This window comes from Suricata suricatta, chromosome 12, assembly GCF_006229205.1.
Source record: "Suricata suricatta isolate VVHF042 chromosome 12, meerkat_22Aug2017_6uvM2_HiC, whole genome shotgun sequence".
Taxonomy (NCBI): Eukaryota; Metazoa; Chordata; class Mammalia; order Carnivora; family Herpestidae; genus Suricata; species Suricata suricatta.
The window spans coordinates 25,172,685-25,193,315 of record NC_043711.1 but is presented as its reverse complement, the minus strand read 5'-3'; the positions used below and the strand labels follow the sequence as shown (position 1 = coordinate 25,193,315).

Genomic DNA, 20,631 nt, shown 5'->3' with positions numbered 1-20,631 from the left:
AAAAAAGCAACAACTTAATTTAGATTCCTGAGTAACAATGTGGAACACAGTGTTCTACTTCACCATATATATGTAGCATGAGTGGAAAAAAAAAATACTTGTTGAATGAAGCCATTTGGATTTCAGAAGTTTATTTATTGCTATATAATTTAGTTTATGTTATGTTATGACTAACAGAGTTATGAGATCCTTTGTTTCTCTCTGCCAATTTTCAGAATCTTCTCTTTATCCCTGGTATTCTTAAATTTCATATACTCAGAACATGATCTCTTTGTTTTTTTTGAGGTGAAATTCACATAACATAAAATAATCATTTTAACACAAGCAATTTGGTGGCATATAGTACATTCACAAAGTTATGCAACCACTACCTCCATCTAGTTTCAAAACATTTTCACTACCCCAAAAGGAAACCTCATACTCATTAAAAGTTTACTTCCCATCCTCCCTTCCTAGTCCCCGTCATCACTGAACAGCTTTCTGTCTCTATGAATTCCTATTCTGGATATTTCATTTAATTCTATTTTATTCTATCTATTCTATATTTCTATTAATTGTACCACAGAATGTGAATTTCTGTGTTTGGCTTAGTGTGTGTGTTCTTTTAAAGTATACTGAATTAATGGGGCACCTGGGTGGCTCAGTTGGTTAAGTGTCTGACCTTGGCTCAGGTCACAATCTCCCAAGTCCGTGTTTGAGCCATCAGGCTCTGTGCTGACAGCTCAGAGCCTAGAGGCTGCTTTGGAATTTGTGTCTCCCTCTCTCTCTGCCCCTCCCCTATTCATACTCTGTCTCTCTCTCAAAAATAAATAAAATAAAATAAAATAAATAAAATAAAATTGTGGTGGGGGCATGCATGGCTCAGTTAGTTAAGTGTCTGACTCTTGATATTGGCTCAGATCATAATCTTACCATTCATGTGAGCCCCATGTGGGGTTCTGCACTTACAGCACAGAGCCTGCTTGGGATTCTTTCTCTCCTCTCTCTCTGAGCCACTCTCCCTCTCCCTCAAAATAAAGAAATAAACATTAAAAAATATAGTGTTGAGAATTCAGTGCATCCTTTTAGTTTAGAAGCTCATATCTTCAGTTCTGGGGAATTACCTTCTATTCTATTCCACTGACAAATTCTTTTTCATTCCTCTTCTCCCACTCTCTCCTTTCATATACTTTAGAAATCTTATTCATATGTTAGATCTCCCTCCTTTTTTCTTAAAACCTCAAAACAGCTCTTGTCTTTTTTGTTATATTTTCTGGAATATTCCTCTACCTTCTTTTCCAACACTAACTACTTGAAAAGCTATATGCACCTCCATGTTCACTGCAGCATTATTTACAATAGCCAAGATATGGAAACAACCTAAGTGTCCACTGATGCATGAATGGATAAACAAAATGTGGTGTGTGTGTGTGTGTGTGCGCATGTGTGTGCATGTGTGTGTGTGCACAAATACACACAATGGTATATTACTCAGCCATTAAAAAAATGAAATCTTGCCTTTTGCGATAACATAGATGGACCTTGAGAGTATTATACTAAGTAACACAAAGTCAGACAGAGAAAGATAAATACCATGATCTCACTTACACGTGGAAATAAAAAAACCACACAAGCTCATAGATAAGTGAACAGATTGGTTGTTGCAAGGAAGGAGGGGTGGAGGTGAGAGGAATGGGTGAAGGGGTTCAAAGGTAAAAAAAGAAATAGCCTTAAGCATAATAATGCAGAACACAAAAGCCATATGTGAAAGACAGATTTGCCCTCATATAAAATAAAATTTTCTGTATGACCACTCACTAAAACACAGGTAATGGGCTGGTGACAGACACGGAGAAAATATGTGAAAAATTAACAGATAAAAGGTTATTATTCATTCATTCATTCATTCATTGAACAATTAATTAGGGGGTACCTACTATGTGCCAGATACTGTCCTAGGTGCTGGAAACGTTAGAATGAACAAATGACAAAATCCCTGCCTTCCTTGTTTATACATTCTAACAGGTGAGGAGGGAGATATGATAAAGAAACAAATAGTATGTCAAATGGAGGCAATGTAGAATAATAAAGCATGGAAGAAGGAAAGGGAGTATGGGGAAGGCAAGCAAAAATGTGAGTTACTTTGAAAACGAATAAGAAGGGGCGCCTGGGTGGCTCAGTGGGTTAAGTGTCCGACTTCAGCTCAGGTCATGATCTCACAGCTTGTGGGTTTGAGCCCCGCATCAGGCTCTGTGCTGACAGCTCAGAGCCTGAAACCTGCTTCAGATTCTGTGTCTTCCTCTCTCTCTGACCCTCAATTCTGTGTCTCTCTCTCTCAAAAAAAAAAAAAAAATTAAAAAAAATGAATAAGAAAAGTCAAACACTGCTATAGAAAAGGGGCAAGGAATAACAATATCGAATTCACAGGCCCAGAAAAACAAATGTCCAGCAAACATTCAGCACCAGGAGGTGTGTGTAAAAGAGTAATCTTGTGTCCTTCTGGAGGGAGTGTAAATTGGTATCATTTTATTTTTAGAGGGCAATTTTGACAGCACCTATGCAAATGTTGAAAGCATATGTCCTTTGATTCCACAGCCCCTATTTTATGTATTACTCTGGAAAGAGACAATGGTACAGATTTTCAATGCAGCGCTGTCTGTGTTTATGAAGGGAGTGGAAAATTTTTTTAGTTCTACCAAGAAAAAAAGTGTTAATCTTCAAGATCTCTGTCAACAACAACAAATTCATTTTAAACAGCATTAACTACCTGCCATCTTTGCATAACTTCTACATGTTGATGCCTCATCTAACTCGCTTGCAGGTCTCAGAACACAACTGGCTGTCTAACTACTTCCCAAACATCTTCACTCAGTAATCCCATGAGAACTTAGTCTCACTATGTCTAAACTAGAGTTTATTGTCTCTTCCTTTCTCTTGGGTGGATCTGGTATCCCTCCTCATCCACAGCCCATCATTCACATAGCTAAAAAGCTATCCTGCAGGTATCTATTGATGTCCACCTTTCCCAACGGACTATGAACTCTTTGAGGAATACATTCATTCCTTCAAATATTTACCATGTGCCAGGTATATTACTAAGTACTCCTCATGGATTACCTAGGTAAATGTGATAAATATAGGAATTTAGAACCAAGTGAAAACAGAAAGGTATCTCATCAATAATTTAATTCCTAACACAATTCTGACACATAAAACAGGTTCCACAATGCTGTTACATGAATATAGCAAAATAATAAAATAATATAAATGCACTTTGAAAGCCATTTCAATCTGTCTTAGTATGTTAAAGATCTGAGTAGCACCTTGTTTAAAAAAATCATAAACATACATTTAGAGGAATTTATTGCACAGCCAACTACAGCCCCACAGGGCCAAATGCAGCCTGGTGCCTGTTGGGTAAATAAGGCTTTAGAGGAACAACGGCAGGTGCACTCACATATCTACTGTCCTCAGCTGCTTTCCACTAAAATGGCAGAGTTTAGTAGTTGCAAAAGAGAATTTATAGCCTGCAACGCCTAAAATATTTACTATCTGGCCTTTTATTTAAAAAAAAGAAAAGAAAAGAAAAGAAAGAAAGGAAATATTTTTATTGTTCTAAAACTCCAATTTCAGAGCCATTCCAGTTCTCACAGTTTCCCTCTCACAAACTCGTTCCCCACATACATGTACAGCTCACCTAGCTTGGTCCCAAACCTGTCCCAATTCCACATGCTACTTTTATTGCTGCCTACTGTCTTGCATTCTTCATTTTCCTTCAGTGGAACCATCACTACTTGCCATGTTATTAGTTTGTTAGTTTTTGTCTCCTCCAGAGAATGTAAACTCCTTGAAGGCAAATCTTTCTTTGTCTTGTTCATTTTTTCACCCTCAAAGCTAAAATAATGCCTGGCTGTACATAATAGATGCTTAATAAATAACTTGCTGAATGAATGAATTTGCTGAATGAATGAAATGAATATCTATTTTTAAACTACTATGAGCAGGGAACCACATCATGTATATTCTACTCCTTGCCATAAATAACCTGCTTTGGCTTAGAGAAATAAAAGTTTAAAAAATGAAAATTAAAAAATCTGTTTCAAGTGAAATGTGTAATCAGAATAGCCCTACGATTGTCCAGAGAGGCTGATCTCACAGAGTGATGAAAAGTAAACAGTCACGGAGCAACGCTGATTCGATGCGTTACTCCAAATAAGGCAATTTTTATGTGAGAGCAAAGCCCTAAGAGAATGGAGGGAATGAGACAAACATATACAGACAGTAACTATAATTTCAAAAGGGGAGTGGACGGTAGGGAGAGAATTTTTCTTAAATCAGGCAAAAAACTTACATAAGACATGAAATATTAAGAGAATTAGACTTCTGCTTCTAATAATAAAAAACCAGTAAGTCTCACAGTAACCATGGATTAAGAATACAAAACAGGAAATTTATTTCAAGGCACTTGTTAACTCAGTCATCAAAAGGAAAATGCCATTTGGGGAAAGGGCAGTTTGCATGTACGAAGTGGACCTCAGAAGAAAGTTTCTCTGGTACACAGCCATAAAACCTCTGCCCGCACCCAGACAGTAGCAGAAGAAAAGTGCAGACAGTAATCTCAAGAAAGTGGCTTTCTACTCTAGGCCCATGAAGTGAGTCTCCACGTCCTGAGATTCTCCACCTTTTACCCTTTATCTTTGCGCTCAGCATACAAGTCAATCAAATGACAGAGTTCATGGGATATATATGAAACAGATTTAGAGATGCACAATTTAACTCAGAAAGCACATTTAGTAAACACAACAGTCTCAATGTATTTGTCTTTTTTTTTTTTATTCATTTATTTTTGAGAGACAGAGACAGCGTGAATGGAGGAGCAGAGAGAGAGAGAGAATCTCAAGCAGGCTCCTCACTGTCAGCACAGAGCCTGATGTGGGGGCTCAAACTCACGAAACCAGGAGATCATGACCTGAGCTGAAACCAAGAGTTAGATGCCTAATGAAATGTGCCATCCAGGTGCTCCTTAATATATTTGTTAAGTTTACATGTAAACCTTGAATAACTAAAATTTGCAGGACACATGCTTAAATTCTGCTTAAATCAAACTTCATGCCTAAATCCCTAAAGAAGAAAACATTGCTGGAGCTTTTGAGCAAGTTTTATTAAAGTTACTTGTTAATTCTAGATTTTACATGGCATATTTTTACACAGAAAATTACTTCACAGTCCTGGAATTATGCAAAAGGTTATATTTAAATCTGTTCAAAATCCAATCTCTTTGCCTGGGATTAAAAGCTTTTCTCCTAAAAGAGAATGAAAAGAAACACAGTCTCTTTTACCATAAAAGGAAAACAAACTGAAATGTGTTCCAACTCATTTAATTTCATCAAAATCACCTTCTTCTTTTTTTTTTAAGGACACACTGTAGGTCTGAGCAAGCTTTTTTTTTTTTTTTAATGTTTTTTATTTATTTTTGAGAGACAGAGAGAGACAGCGTGAGCAGGGGAGGGTGAGAGAGAGAGGGAGACACAGAATCTGAAGCAGGCTCCAGGCTCTGAGCTAGCTGTCAGCACAGAGCCCGACATGGGGCTCGAACCCACGAACCGTGAGATCATGACCTGAGCCGAAGCTGGATGCTCAACCGATTGAGCCACCCAGGCACCCCCAAATCACCTTCTAAATGGAGACAGCCAACAACTAAATCATTCTCTTATGGGTTCATATACATAAACTGAATAATCCAAAATTATTTTGAAAGTTCACCTAAGATTTTAGTAGAATTTGCTTCACTTGCCGTAATACTTCTTAAACATCACAATTTCTGTACAAGCAGTTTGTCATCAAATGATGAAAACACCCTTTCTGACAACAAATCAAATCAGAGTTAACTCTTACTATGCCAGCTGTGGCTACCCAAATTTAAGGAACCAACATATTTGAAAATTTCTGAGATACAGCTAGTATCCTCATTAACCAAACTCCTGCTAGTTGCTACCAAATCTCAGGAACAGGGAAGATTCAGATAATGGGCTATATCCCTAATTATAACCCTAAGTATATACAAGAATTTATAGTCCAAACTTCTACTGTTTATACCTAGGTACTCAATGGATTCAGATGTCCAGTAATACTTATATTTTATTTTTTGTTCTTTGGTTCATTCACTCTTTGTCCATAAGGAAAGCATTTTGTATTCTCATTTCTCCCTCTCTAAAACAACATTTAACATTCTCCCATGCCACTGTATAGTCTTTGTAAACACAATTTTATAGGCTAATATCCTTGTTGAACGGATTGCTGTAATTTATAGAACTTCTGCTCTATCTCTGAATATTTATTGGCCCATTTGCCCCCTATAACTATGACACAACAAAAATCTCCAACCATCTTTTTCATAATGTAAAATAAACAAGTTCTGTGTTACAACTATAGCTAAATATTTTACATATATATTTTGTGATACTATCTTAAATGATTTCTGCAAATTGTAACTTAATAAGCTTTCTTTTTGGTTAGTTCTCTGTTCTTGTTTCTTTGGGCTCTAAATATAAGCTCCAAAAGTTTAATAAAACTAAGTATAAAATTCTTCCCATAAAGATTTAAATTTTAAATTCTATATTCTGCTTTTAGTTGGTTTCAATGGATACCAATTATTTTGCCCCAAATACCTGTGCCAACTTCCCATAAAAGTAAAATTTAATAATCAGAAAATAACAAAAACATAAGCTAATCTTTGCTTTATGAAAAAAAATTAAAGGACAAAGCAAGATGCCATATTTATTCATTAATTTTCCTCAAAATATTAAACTTACATTCAACATAAAATGGACAAAAATAGTAGCTCTTCTAAAATTATTAAATGAAATCCCAGGTCTCCTTAAGGCCTCTCTAAGGAGTATATAACACTGGATCTACTGAGTTTCTGTCTGCTAGAACTACCCGGTGTGACCCTGACCACCTCCCAATCTGAGACAGGGCAGTGGGAAGAGAGCCACATATGCCTGCACATCCATAAAATGAATTCATGAGCATAAAAACATGGAAAGTCTCTCATTTCCAAAAGAGAGTGAACAGGGAGAGAAAAATGTTCAACAAAGTTGTGTGTCTGGTAGGGAAAGTATGATGTTATCAGTAAATCTTTATTACACATAGTGACCTTTAACTGTCACTAAGAGGACCAAGAGACTATCACAACCTCATGATTGAAGCAGCCATGTGATTTTCAAGTATGAGGAAATCCATGATACTTTGGCTCAGAATTCAGCAGAGGTCTAAATCACCTCAGAAGCTAACCTATCTTGTCTTTAAAGTATTATTAAAGATAGACTTCCCAAGGGTAGACAGCTGATGTCAGACTGTAGGATGATCTATTCCTATTCCTTCCCTAGAAAACCCCTGCTGCCCAATGGGTCATCTTCAGATCTGAGTGCTCAAACTAAATGACTGTTTTCATGGCTTCGTTTAAGAAATTTACTGAAGAAATTCAACTCTGAATCTGTGATAGTACTAGAGGGTAAATAAAACAGGTTAATGTTATTACTCTTTCTTAAGTGCACACACAGAGAGTTTAGGTGCTTGACAAGCTATTTCATTCCCTGCTCAACTACAAGTTTTTATTTAAAAGCTTGAAACTTCCTCCTTTTTGCGGGCAATATAAAATCCATCTTTGAAGGCAAATGCCACAAAAATATTTTTCTCAAAAGATAGAAGCCGAAACAGTAAGAGAAGGATTGATGCTGTCTGAAGATGGCCCTCTGTGCACTTCTACCACAACAAACACAGTGAGATCTTTATGTTTCCTCTCATTTTTCAATGTTAGCCCCTGACTTCATTAAGATCAATGCGAAAACACTCTGTACTCACTCTGGCATTCTATGAATTGATGAATAAAAGTGCAGTCCCCGCCACTCTTTGAAAGCAAGTGCTCTAATAAAGAAAGAAACACCTTTAAGGATATAGTTTGTTGCTGTTTATGAGTACCAACAGCAAAGGTAGAAAAACTGAAATGTATTAACATGAGTAACTCTGAATAAGATTCATAGAAGTTTAATATATTTTTAATATTAATAGCAGACATATTTTAGAGTTAATAAAGCTAAAAATTATAATTACATAATCATTAATTTGTACACTGACTGGTTAGCTTTTAAAGGTGCAGTTTCTATCCAAAGAGCTCAAGAAAACCATAGACATATATTGCTTTAAAAAGCTTCTTCTCTTTTAAAATATACCTTTCTCCATGACAGTTTATTAAATACCTGTAAATAATTTTTAAATTTTATTATATGTTCTTACTGAATTGTCAAATAACAATTCTCGAACAGTTCCTCTTCAAAGCTATTCTTAAGAGGCAAAAGATAAATATTTTAAGACTACCATAAAGTAACATCTTAAAATTTAAGAAACTGGTGCAACATTTTCATTTTTATACTTTCATTTCACAAATAACCTTTCCTTTGAGTCATTTAACCTGTACTTTCTATACTCTCAAAATATTACATTGAGTATCTCTGCCCAAATTATTAAAATCAATGCCATGCATATTTTAAAATAAGAGCTTGGAAAATGGTTTTATTCAGGCCAAACAGAATTTGTTTTAATGAGTGAAAAGAATCAAAACCTAATAGTAGAACTCTTTTCAGCTGTTTTCTTACAATAATCTTTATTTACTTTGATTCAAAGAGTAAATTTCTAAATCTGGATAACATCTTTCAATTATATCTCTGGATTTTTCAGAACTACTAAATAGACTTTGGAAGTACAAGTGTTAAAAATATATCACAATAGGATGACTATCTGGAAAGCACTAAAACCTGTGAAAGAGGACATGTGTTATTAGCACTCTGACTGTGAAAGCCTCTTTTCCTCTTTTTTCAACCCACCTCACCCCTCATCATCTCAACTTTGTTTGAGAGGCAGGCATCTCTTACTCTAGTCACTGGTTAGCTTCTCTTGACATCCTTACTAATAGACACCTTCTTTACCTTCATACTCAAATCTATCGTTATCTTTTATCTATTTACATGGTACACAAAACCTCCAATCAACAACAATATATATATATGTATGTATGTGTGTGTATGTATGTGTGTATATAGTTGTACATAATTACATAGTTATATAGTTATGCTATATAGAGATAATGATATAGCCCCAAGAGGAAAAAAAATGGCTAACTGCAACAGAAATTAAAAATAAATCTAGAGGCACCTGTGTGGCTCAGTTGGTTGAGCATCTAATTCTTGATTTTGGGTCAGGTCATAATATCATGGTCATGGGATCAAGCCCCACATCAGGCTCCAGGCCGAGTGTGGGACCTGCTTATGATTCTCTTTCTTTCCTTCTGCCCCTCTCCCCTGCTTGTGTATATGCTCTCTCTCTATATGCAATAAAAATAATAAATACAAAAGATAAAAATTTTAAAAATCTAGTAAATAGCACTTGCTGATTGGTGCCAAGAAATCCAAAACAGGAGCCCTCAGTTGAATAGTAATTACCATAATCAAAAGTTGTTTTACATAAATCCTATCAAAGCTGTGATAACATTTTTAGAACTCCAACTACACAATATCACGGTTAAATATGAAAACTCATTTGAAACCAAACTTTAACCTAAAGGACTTTAAGGAACTTACTTGAAACAAAATTTCAGACTATCTTCACAGGACTTTAGATGACATTTATTAATGTACTACGTCCCACCATTATTCATCAGGCCTCAAATCACCCTTTTATCTACTCTGACTTTACTATCTGGTCTCTACATGAAAATATTTATTACACTAGTTCAGATGAAATGCAAGATTAATGTATTATTACATATATATTATATATGACTTCTACAAAGGCATTTTCTAAGACACCTGAGAGAAAAATCTTTCAGATAGTACCTGTAAAGGATTTGGATCATGACACTTTTAATACTTCATTACTTGAATTCAGTTCTTTGGGAATTCATTTTGCCAAAACTATAAAAGATGTCACTGAAAATCCAAAAAGAATGAGATACTTAGGGCAGGGAAGGCGGGGGCAGGGAGGTATGTGTAAGATCCCAAACATGGCTGTGGAAATGCAAAGAAAAGACAGACACAGAAACACGATAGAGAACTGTGCTATTTAAATCATGTTTTATGTATACACATGTGGGTACTGAGCCCTGAAAAAATGGCTAGTTTGAACTGAGATGTGTTGTAGGTGTAAAATAAATATATACTGGTTTTAAAGGCTTACTAAGGAAAAAAGAATGTGAAATACTTCACTTATAATATTTTAATATTGATTATATGTTGAAATAATATTTTGGATACAATAGGTTAAAGTAAATAACATTATCAAAATACATTATTAACACTTTACCTGCTTTTTATATTTTTAATGTGGTTTCCATAAAATTTTAAATTATGTATGTGGTTTTCATAATATTTCTGTTAGACAGTGCTTTTCTATACTAAGGTATATTCAAATTATGCTTATTAGATAAGATACAAAAATCTTTATAGTATAAAACCTATTCTTAAGCAGCTAGTTTAAAGTAATTTCAAAAATAGAGTTTAGTAAATAGTATTGGTCTTAACATCTCCAGACATTTTTTTTAATGTTTTCATTTATTTAATTTAATTTTTTTTGTTTTTATTTATTTTTGTGAGAGAGAGAGAGAGAGACAGAGAGAGAGAGGGAGACACAGAAACTGAAGCAGGCTTTCGTCTCTAGTTAGCTGTCAGTGTCAGCACAGACCCCGACACAGGGGCTTGAACCCACAAACCGCAAAATCATGACCTGAGCTGAAGTCAGACAGTCAACCAACTGAGCCACCCAGGGGCTCCTCTCCAGACATTTTTAAAATATTCTCTTACAACTATACTTGGTTCTCTACTACTTAAAGACTAATTTTAGTCATATCTGCTGGCATATTATGGTTATGGATTTTGGTACTATTGGAATGCTTGATGACTGGTTTGCTATTCTATAACAAATGATTCAGAACAGACACATCTTACTCCAAAATCCACTGTACACTAAATCTGGTGTAATGAAGGTTTTGTGTAAATCAGGATATTTATATTCTGTTTTGTTAAAGAGATATTATTGGTCACCCTCATACCAATTTATCACCACTAAAAAACCAAACATATCAGCAAGGGAAAAATTATAGAAAATGTACCTTAAAATATCCAAAATACCTTATTCAGTTTTAAATCAAGGAGTTGTCTCCAACTATTCTCATCTAAATCAATTGGAATTGACCAAAAAAAAAAAAAAAAAGCTTTAGCAGTACTCTGCTAAATTCTAAATAGTACAAAGATGACTTAGTGTACATGAAAGGATTCTCTTAACTGAAGGAATAGCATGTTCCCAGCTTGAGTTAACACTAACATTATTAATACATACATGCTCCAATCAAAATGGTGATTGGAATAAAATGTGTTCATGCCAGAAAGAGGGGAAGAAGGCAAATAATGACAACAAAAAATAAAAACTCATTTAATGTTAACAACCTTTTAGCAAATAAGGATTAAGTCATTTTATATGTTTGTTAAATATAATTAATAAACAGAAATTAATATTGATAATATTAATAAAATTAGTGATACCGGGATGAATATAAACTACACCTTTAAAAATTCTCAAATTGGAACACAAACTGGAATTCTAAAATGTTGATGTGCTTTATAAATATATACAGAGGGTCAAATAACAATGATTAATGACAATAATTTAGAGTTTTGAGATTTGTATAGAACCTATGTAATAGTATTAGATCTTGAGCTTGCAAGCTCACATATAGGTGATTACCTAAGCCTATTTTGCCAGTTCCTAATTAAAAACCAACCAAACAAAAACGAGCAAAAAAAACCACCTCCTAACTTCATCAGAGTTGGTTGATGCCCAAGAACGATAAAGATATCCCTTGATACATGAAAAAAAAATTGGTAAGTTCTGAGTATTGACCTTAATATCTTCCACTTACTTCTATATGAAAACTAAGATCAGAGGTATGCAGACTTGTAAACACAGAAAATAATTTTATTCATTCTGAGCTTTAAGCATCTAACGCAGAATCTGGCACATAGCTGGTGTTCAATTAATGTTGGATGGACGGAAAGGGGAGGGTGAGTGGGGATCTTCATGACTGAAGGGATGTACAAGCCAATGAGTAAAAAGTACCCCATGCAGCAACAGGAAAACCAATAATGGCTATACATTTTTGGCAAGAGATAAGCTACCCAGAAAGAAGGGTCACAGTATCAAGAACTAATAAAGGATTTTTCAGATAGCAGAAATGACTGGCTCTGTTTTCTCTGATTAAAGAAAGAGATGTACAGTATAAAGAAAGCAGCTCCTATGTCATATCCAAGAGCTCAATGTGCTGTTAAGTAAGCTCTTGGCCAGGGATGGGGCAGGACACAAATACTAAAAACACAGGCCCCATATTCCCAGGAAGTAGTACTCAATAGAAGAAAATGGTAGTGGAGTTCTTTGAAAAATAATATTGGGGGAGAAACCAATTTTATGCCACATAAATCAATGCTAAAGTTGAACTTGAGCATTTTCCTGTTATTTAAATAATTAAAATTTCCATATAAAAAAGGGATATCTAACCAAAAATCATAGCTTTAAGAATTACAAAATAAAGGGAAGCTTTTTTTAAAAGCTGGGATTCAATGGTCTATGAACAGCATGCTTTTTGTTCCAAACAATGAAAACCTTAAAATGCTGATCGCTCTATCCTGCTTAAGTAGTAAAAGGATATCATGAAAGAAAAACATTTAAGTTTTTTACACTACCTTTTTCTGTGCTCCCATTTATTTTAGGTAAGAAGTCATCAACTTGTATCCCTAGGATTAAGACAGTGTATCATTGCCTGATCAAAGACAGGGTATTTTAAAACTGGTCTCATGGCATTTTGTATTCCTACTTGCATTAAGACTGTATAGAACACTTTAAATGTATTTTTCCAAGAAGGGTTCAATGGGCCATTTTCTATCGACTCAGAGAAAAAGCTACAACTGCCTAGAAGCCTTCCAATGGACCTCAAAAGAAAAAGAATCCTGCTGTGCTTGTACTTTTCGTATTTAAATATCTCTGAAGTAGAGCTTCTCAGATACACAAATTTCACCTCAAGGCCTAAACAATGGTGCCCACTAGTGGCAATCAAGCATAGTTTTACAGAAAATTTTCTGAAAGAGTGCGGACACATTCTACCTACTACATAAAAAATAAGTACCCAATGAGACAGTAAATATTAAAAGTTCAAGGATAAAAATTCAGCTTTAAATAAGAAATTTGGTGACACACCTACCTAAGCTGCTGCATTCTTTAAGAGTTTTCTCTTGAAGATGTTCTAACCGTACTGTAAATAAAAGTCCAAGAAAAAGGTATATCACAGATAAAAGGAAAAAAACCAAATCAAATCAATTTCTGGATTAGCTAACTTACCTTGTAAAGCTGTTAGCCTTTCATTGGTAAAGTCATTATCAGCTTGCAAAGCTTCTATTTTTGCCTGGAGCTCCTGTTCTTTTTCTTCCATTTCATCTATTTTATGTTGTAATTCTTTTTTCTCAGCTTGTCCCTTCTGTTGGATTTCTTCTTGTTTTCCTTCTGCTACCTGTTAAACAGGAAAAAATCAGTTATTTTGTAGTCTGAACTTGCTTTTAGAGGCCTAAAGAAGGACTACTTTTATTTACATAAACTTCTAAGAAAAATATCCAATATTATAGAACATATTTATAAATGTCAAAATGACATCACAAGTGGTCTGCACTGAAGTCATGCTTCCATATCACCTAGGAAGGAAAAACCTGTAGCAGGCAAGCAGGCCTAATACATATGGATAACAGGGTCAAAATTTAAAACTCCAGTTTTCAAGAGGGAAATATATAAGGTTTTCCCCTGAAATTGCTATTGTTGAAATCAGTTTGTAAGTTCTAAAATGTAACTTACTGTGAAATTTTAAACTAAATTGTGTTTAGTTGAAGGAATGATGATCATAAGCACTTTTCAAAATTACCTCCTTTTATTTTAACAAGACCAATCTTTACAACTATTAGAGGTTCTCACCAATCACATAGAGGAGAGGTATGCCCTGGTCTTCTCTAACAAACATGTAACTTCTAGCCACGGAATCATGATTTGAATGATATAAAGATGGGACTTCACAAACCCAGTTATAAAGTTTTAAAGGACATTGATGGTCTGGTCTTGTCCAACACCTTGGCTACAGGGAGCTGCAGCTGAAGCAGTTCACAGCATCCCTAGAGGCTACAAGGGTCCACTGCAGATCACTCCAAGGTCCTCTGGGCTTGTTCCATCACTGATATCTGCTTTTGGGGCTGCCCAAGGATATGCACATTCAAGTTTTTAAAAAGTCTAAATATCTTGAGATTTGCAGATTTGCATCTAATTCCTGTTATATATTAAAAGATGCCTATTGTGAAGTACTCTTTATTTCCTTCCAAAGGAAATATGTCAGTTTTTATAGTTTCAATTGTCTCTGACAATGGGGTTTGGGCTAAATGGAACCTTATTTTTAAGACAAATTTCAACCATAATCAAATTTTACATCAACAACTATTCAGCAATGCCTAACCTCTTAATCTATCCAGTGTGTCAGGGACAATTAACATATGTTCAGGTTGAGTAAACACATACCTTTAATTTATCAGATAAATCTTTAATCTCATTAACTGCTCCATTATATTTATTGGCTAATTCTCTTAATTCTTCCTGAGTCCGTTCATTCATTTCTTTCAGATGGGTACATTCATCTTCAGTATTACTCAGACTTCGCTGTAATTCAAGTTTACAGATTATTGATTTAAAATAAATGCATGTTATAACTTCAACTTATAAAAAGTATAATTCTATGGGGTGTTCTAAATTAACATCTGCCCTGGCCTTTATAGAAGATTGAGTTAAATAACATAAGAATTTTAATTTACTTTAGGTACATACTAAAATAGAAAATACAACAAAAAAATTGTAAAATCAAACAACAGGAAAGGGGCAAGGAGGAAAGGATGCTCCTTTTATATAACTACTCTTTGAAAAGGCCACTGGGTATGACTTTTGGCCTTGAAAATATTTTAAGCTTATCAATTCTTGAAAGCAAATTTAATAATATGCACAACTTAATAAGAAAACAGAAGACATCTAGCAACATTCTTGTATGTCAAATTAATGACAAGACAGTGAATTAGTTATTATGGGATGAGGCTATTACAGAAACTATTACTATACTGTATACTATAATATGTACTATACACTTCATATTATATTTTTATTACTTCATTTATAGTGGGCATTTTAACTAAATCCAGTAACAAATAACTTCTGTAGTAATTTTGCAGTGATTCAAAGGAATGACCTCCAGCATCAACTAGGTCATTTTGAAAGTGACGAGAATCACATTTTGATTGCTTCTAAAAGACCAAGAAAAGGCCTTAGAGATATTTTCCCCTTTGACCTCCAAAGTCAGACACAGGTTTCTTTTCTACAGGATGGGTATATGAGAATAGCAGTGAGGTTCTCCACCTATCAATGACTAATCTCAATTTAAAGGAAAGCAATGCCAGGTGACAGGAGATCAATTCCCTGGCATATACCACGGTCCACTGAGTGAAGGCTGAATCCTAAGCAGAGTGCAAATTTTAAGACTCCTTGATTAGGCTTTCATTTGCCCAGTGGCTCTGACTAGGGACCACAAGTACCAAAACTCACATGGTTATGTTGAAAATTCCTAACAATTAAAACAGCATACTGCTACCCCTTCCTACTTGATAGATACGAAATATTTCCTAGTAATATAATACCCAAGTTTAGAATGTTCTAGAATATTAGCAATTTTAGACTAAAAATTTTAAATCACACTACCACAGTGTATTTGTTAAATTAAAATACCTCAACTTCTGAAAGTTTTCTAACCACTTCAATTTTCTCCTGAAGAACCCGCCTCAGGGACTCTTTGGCTGTCGTCTCATAGTTGTGTTTATCCTCCTGTAATGCTATAAGTTCCTTCCGTAAACTATCTTCTGTTTGATTCTAAGATTAAAAGATATTTATAGTTATAACCAAGTTATTTTTTAAGTATTTACCATTTGAAAAAAACAACACATTATGATGCTCTTTGAATTTTATATTAAGGTACCACCAAATCGAAATGATGTTGGCTCTGTATTAAATGAAGCTTGAAGCTCTATTTAAAAGTTTCATTAGTAAATTATGCCTCCACAAATATATTAATTCACATTTCCAATAAAAAAAGTCAAAGGAAACTAAGAATTTCTCAAATGTACAAAATGAATTAAGTCTCCTATTTGTCATATTCTCTGTAAACTACAATATTTGCATTTATGTGCAAAAATAATCTCTTACTTTCAAAGGGGCTACCATTTTAACACGATGGTTAAACCACAAGCAGTAAGAGTACCCAGAAGGAAAAGTGGATTCCAGCTCTGAGGCAGGAAATGCACAAGATGAGTCTGGAACATCTTGTCTAAAATGACAGCAGGGAGCTATGAAAGCCTGAGATTGTACCAAAAGGACTCAGGCACCAAACCGAAAAAGCTATGGTTGACCAAAGATGGGATAATTTGAACATCAATAAGAACAAAAAATGGAACAGGCTGAAACACATGAAGTATATTTAAATCTAGTTTGGAGGGGGAAAAAAAAAACCACTTCACGGTCATTCTTTGGTGGATGAGAAAAAACTAATTCATTATTTTGAAATCTAGTAAATAAAAGAGAAAACCATTTATCTGTCTTTCCTAAAGAAAATAACTTCAGGTAATTTTGTTAGTTTATGAGAGGGACATAACAGAAGTATTTATATAAGTAACCCAGCTACCAATGAAGGAATGATAAAACTACAACATCACCATTTTTGCAACTCTTATTAATAATGGATCAGGCAACAATCATCAAAGATTGCTAATATCTCAAAAAGAAAGACAACTAGACATTATAGTGCCTTTTGGTGAAAGTACACAATAATATTCATGAAGTACTGTTAGCAAAAATGAGTTGAGCCTAAACCAGATCAAATCTCTAGATCAAACTACCAATTTGGTGTGGGCGGGGAGCTAGAAGAATGGTTAAATAACAGTCCAGATTGAGGGAAATTATAGAAGACAAATGACCCAGTTTTTCCAGCAAATATCAACTATGATAGAAAAAAGAGGGTTATATATGGATATTCAATATACAATTCTTTGTCCTTACATGTAGATTTGAAATTTCCTATAATGACAAAAGATTTAAAAGAATGAAGAAAACGTATAAATGTTTTAGAATGTATTCAAAATGACAGTCAAAGAAATGAAGCTATACAAAAAACTATGCATTAAAAAATTTTTTTAATGTTTTATTTATTTTTAAGAGAGACACAGTGGGAGCAGGGGAGGGTCAGAGAGAGAGGGAGACACAGAATCCGAAGACAGGCTCCAGGCTCTGAACTAGCTGTCAGCACAGAACCTGACGTGGGGCTTGAGCCCACGAACCGTGAGATCATGACCTGAGCCGAAGTCGGACGCTCAACCGACTGAGTCACCCAGGTGCCCCAAAACTATGCATTTTAATGCAGAGTTTACAAATTTTTCTTTATGAATCCTTACTTGAGATTAATACTTACTTTAGAGCATGCCTGTAATTGGTTTCCCATAACTTCTAACCGTGACAAGAGTCTATCTTCATCTATTAAAGCCTGTTGACAAAAAATTAAATATAAATAAAATCCCAGGGTAATTAAAAAAGTAACACATATCAAAATGGTTGCTATTGCCAAAAAAAAAAGATGTAAAATCATAAAACTGACCAACACCCACTGTAAAATGCTAAATGTTCAATATTTGGTCATTAGGAAAGAACTCTGCCTTTGCCTACTTAAAAACCTTCAGTTTTAGTTTAACTAACACTTAAGGAATATTAAACTAAGAATACAAAGGCAACTGGAATACCTGCCAACTGGTATCTGAGGCCTCCTGGGTAATGGCGAGTAGCCGCTGAAGTGTGGCTAGCTTCTGTTCCAACATCTGTTCCCGGTGTAAGGCCTCCTAATATTACAAATGACAAGAGATTCTAATGAACTCAGCAAGATCCCTTGAAGAGTAATCAATTTTTAGCACATTCTGAAAATATTCTCATATCCCACTTTGTATCTTACTTTCAAACCTGACAAATCTACCTTGTAAAATATATGTTAAGTCACATCATTTTAGCCTCATTTCCTGGTCTGTTAGGGGTACCCTAGCTGCAATTTTCACTGTTAACAGAAAACAAGTCCTCTTGTTTTTGTTCTCTGTTTACTCATAATTCACAAGAGTGACTAAAAGGGAAGCATGGCTGGTTCAGTCAGGAGAGCATGACTCTTGCCCCTGGGGTTGTGGGTTCAAGCCTCATAGAGGGCTTAGAGCTTACTTACTTACTTCCATACATACATACATAGGAAGAGTTAAGAAAAGAAAAAAAAAAAAAAGAAAGAAAAAGAAAACCCAGAGTAGAAGAACCCAACAAATGTTTAATCCTGCATTTTATATATACATATACTTTCAAAAATATATACATGTCTTTCAGAACAAACTCATTCCAAACCATGCCAAACAATGTGGTCAGTAGCAAAGATACTTCTTAATGGCATGTATATACATATATTTAAGGAGAGAGAAAGATGGTGTCACTTTCACAGCCTATTGCATTGTCAGGTGTTCCGATTCTGTATACCACTTAGCAGCAATCAAATATGTCAAAATAAGAGTCCACTAATGTAATTAAGGAGTCAAGGAGTTATATAAATACTTGGCAGCTCCAAAGGAATATTCTTCCAGAGAAGGACATTGGCAAGCAAACCTTATCTCTAGATCACTTAACATTTGATATGTTAAGAGGGTCTCCTTCACTAGAAGTCAAGGTGAAAATGCTCACACAGCATTCAGCAGTGGTTACGGCATATATTTAAATGTCACTTTCTTCTATTCCTGTCATAAGCCAAAGAACAATTACTACCCTAATACCTCTGGAACCATCTCAAGAAAGAAGGGTATGCTTCAAACACAGTTCTTGAGGTTTAAAGCATGCATTTATTGTTGTCCACATCCTTGATAAATAATGATTAGAGAAAGCCTGCTCTAATTAGATTGGAAGTACTGTTTTTTTTAATGTAACTCTAAAAATATAGATTAAGGAATCTAAGAAAGGCAATAAAACAGCTTATACTTAAAAGAGACTAGTTGCCAAGTTTATTTTAAGCTCTTAAAACATTCCTAATAGCCAAGAAATTACACTAATGGAGCAAAAATTTTTACTTAAAAACAAAGCCATCAAATAATCACTACTTCCACTAGGTGGTGTAATTTCACCTTTTTTTTTTAAACTCCATTCCATTTAGAGTTTTATAATTCCATGAACCATATCCTAACAGAAATCTAATACTTCCAGTTCTTTACTTTTAGTTCTAAGGCATGACAATATCTACTCCAGTTTTTATTCAAAAGTTTTACAACTTACATTAGAACTTTAGCAATTCAACAGATGAATATATATATAAAAAGCACAGTATAATATTCCTTCAAAAATCAGAAAAGAACAGTGAAAGATTATGCCCACCTACGAATATGCAAAAAACTGACAAAGTTGGAAAGAGTATTAAGTGAGTCAGGACATTAGAGTCACAGTCCGTGATGACTGTTAAGTATACAATGTAGCCTCAGGAAATCATTGTTATCTAGATGAGCCCCATATTTCTCATGTGAAAAATGGAGGATAGACCAGATTAATTCAAAGTTTTCTTCTCTTTCCAAAAATAAGAGAGATCTACGTCAACTAAGGTACCTTCCTACTGAGTGGTACATAACTGCCAACATGTACGGCATACATTTTATGTGCCAGGCACAGTTCTAAGTGCTTTACATATGTTGATTCATTTATTTTTCACAATTCTGTGAGGTAAGTGCTAGTATTATGCCCATATCACAGATCAAGAAAACGAGGGACACAAAAGGGTTAAACAACTTTCCCAAAAGGTCAGAGGTTAAAGTCACAGATCAGTCCAGAGAATTCTGGCTACAGTCTGTGCTGTTAGACATTCTACTTAAACTGCAAATGTGTAACACTGCTTTTCTATGCACCATTACATAACACCTAGTGGAAGGTAAGAGGTGATCAGTCCTCTGACAACTTTCACAGATTAGTACATTCTTAACAGAATGAAAACTGCTTTTAGTGACTGATTTCTTCAAAGGAATGTAGGAACCAGGATCACTAGTTTGCTCTTATCTTATCATTTTTAAAAAGCAGTTGAAGACCTACAAATGTAAAATGAGTCACCCAAAGTCACAGAACTCAGGAGCAGAGCCAAGATAAAAAGTTCAATCTCTAAATTCCTGATCTAGGATTTTTCTTCATTACACTCCGTCACCAGAATAAGAACATAATCCAGCCCAAATCTCCCAAAATCACGAGGAAACACACACACACACACAAAACTTGTTTCATTTTTAAAGATTTGTATGGCTCTTTCTCTACGGCACTAACTTCTTCAGGAGCCCACTCCGTGTATCATCCTCATCAAGATAACTTTCTACAGATCCAGTAGCACAGCACAGTGGTTAAGGGCAGAGACTCTGAGGTCAACTGTCTGGGTTCAAATCCCAGCTCTAG

At 34.8% G+C, this 20,631-nt stretch overlaps 1 protein-coding gene across 16 annotated transcripts in view; it reads right to left on the bottom strand.

Moving 5' to 3' along the window:
• SLMAP (sarcolemma associated protein) overlaps window positions 1-20,631 on the bottom strand; it is a 139,307-nt gene that overhangs the window by 37,104 nt on the left and 81,572 nt on the right. For 4 of the 16 annotated variants that reach the window (XM_029916312.1, XM_029916325.1, XM_029916313.1 and 1 more), the window contains exons 6-13: window positions 17,934-18,029; window positions 17,609-17,680; window positions 15,877-16,017; window positions 14,629-14,766; window positions 13,417-13,585; window positions 13,280-13,330; window positions 12,765-12,815; window positions 7,843-7,905 (exon numbers count right to left, since the gene is read on the bottom strand). In XM_029916312.1, the coding sequence (XP_029772172.1) occupies window positions 7,843-7,905; window positions 12,765-12,815; window positions 13,280-13,330; window positions 13,417-13,585; window positions 14,629-14,766; window positions 15,877-16,017; window positions 17,609-17,680; window positions 17,934-18,029 (781 nt within the window). The remainder of the gene's footprint in view (window positions 1-7,842; window positions 7,906-12,764; window positions 12,816-13,279; window positions 13,331-13,416; window positions 13,586-14,628; window positions 14,767-15,876; window positions 16,018-17,608; window positions 17,681-17,933; window positions 18,030-20,631) is intronic. The other 12 variants (XM_029916321.1, XM_029916322.1, XM_029916328.1 and 9 more) reach the window with 7 other exon arrangements.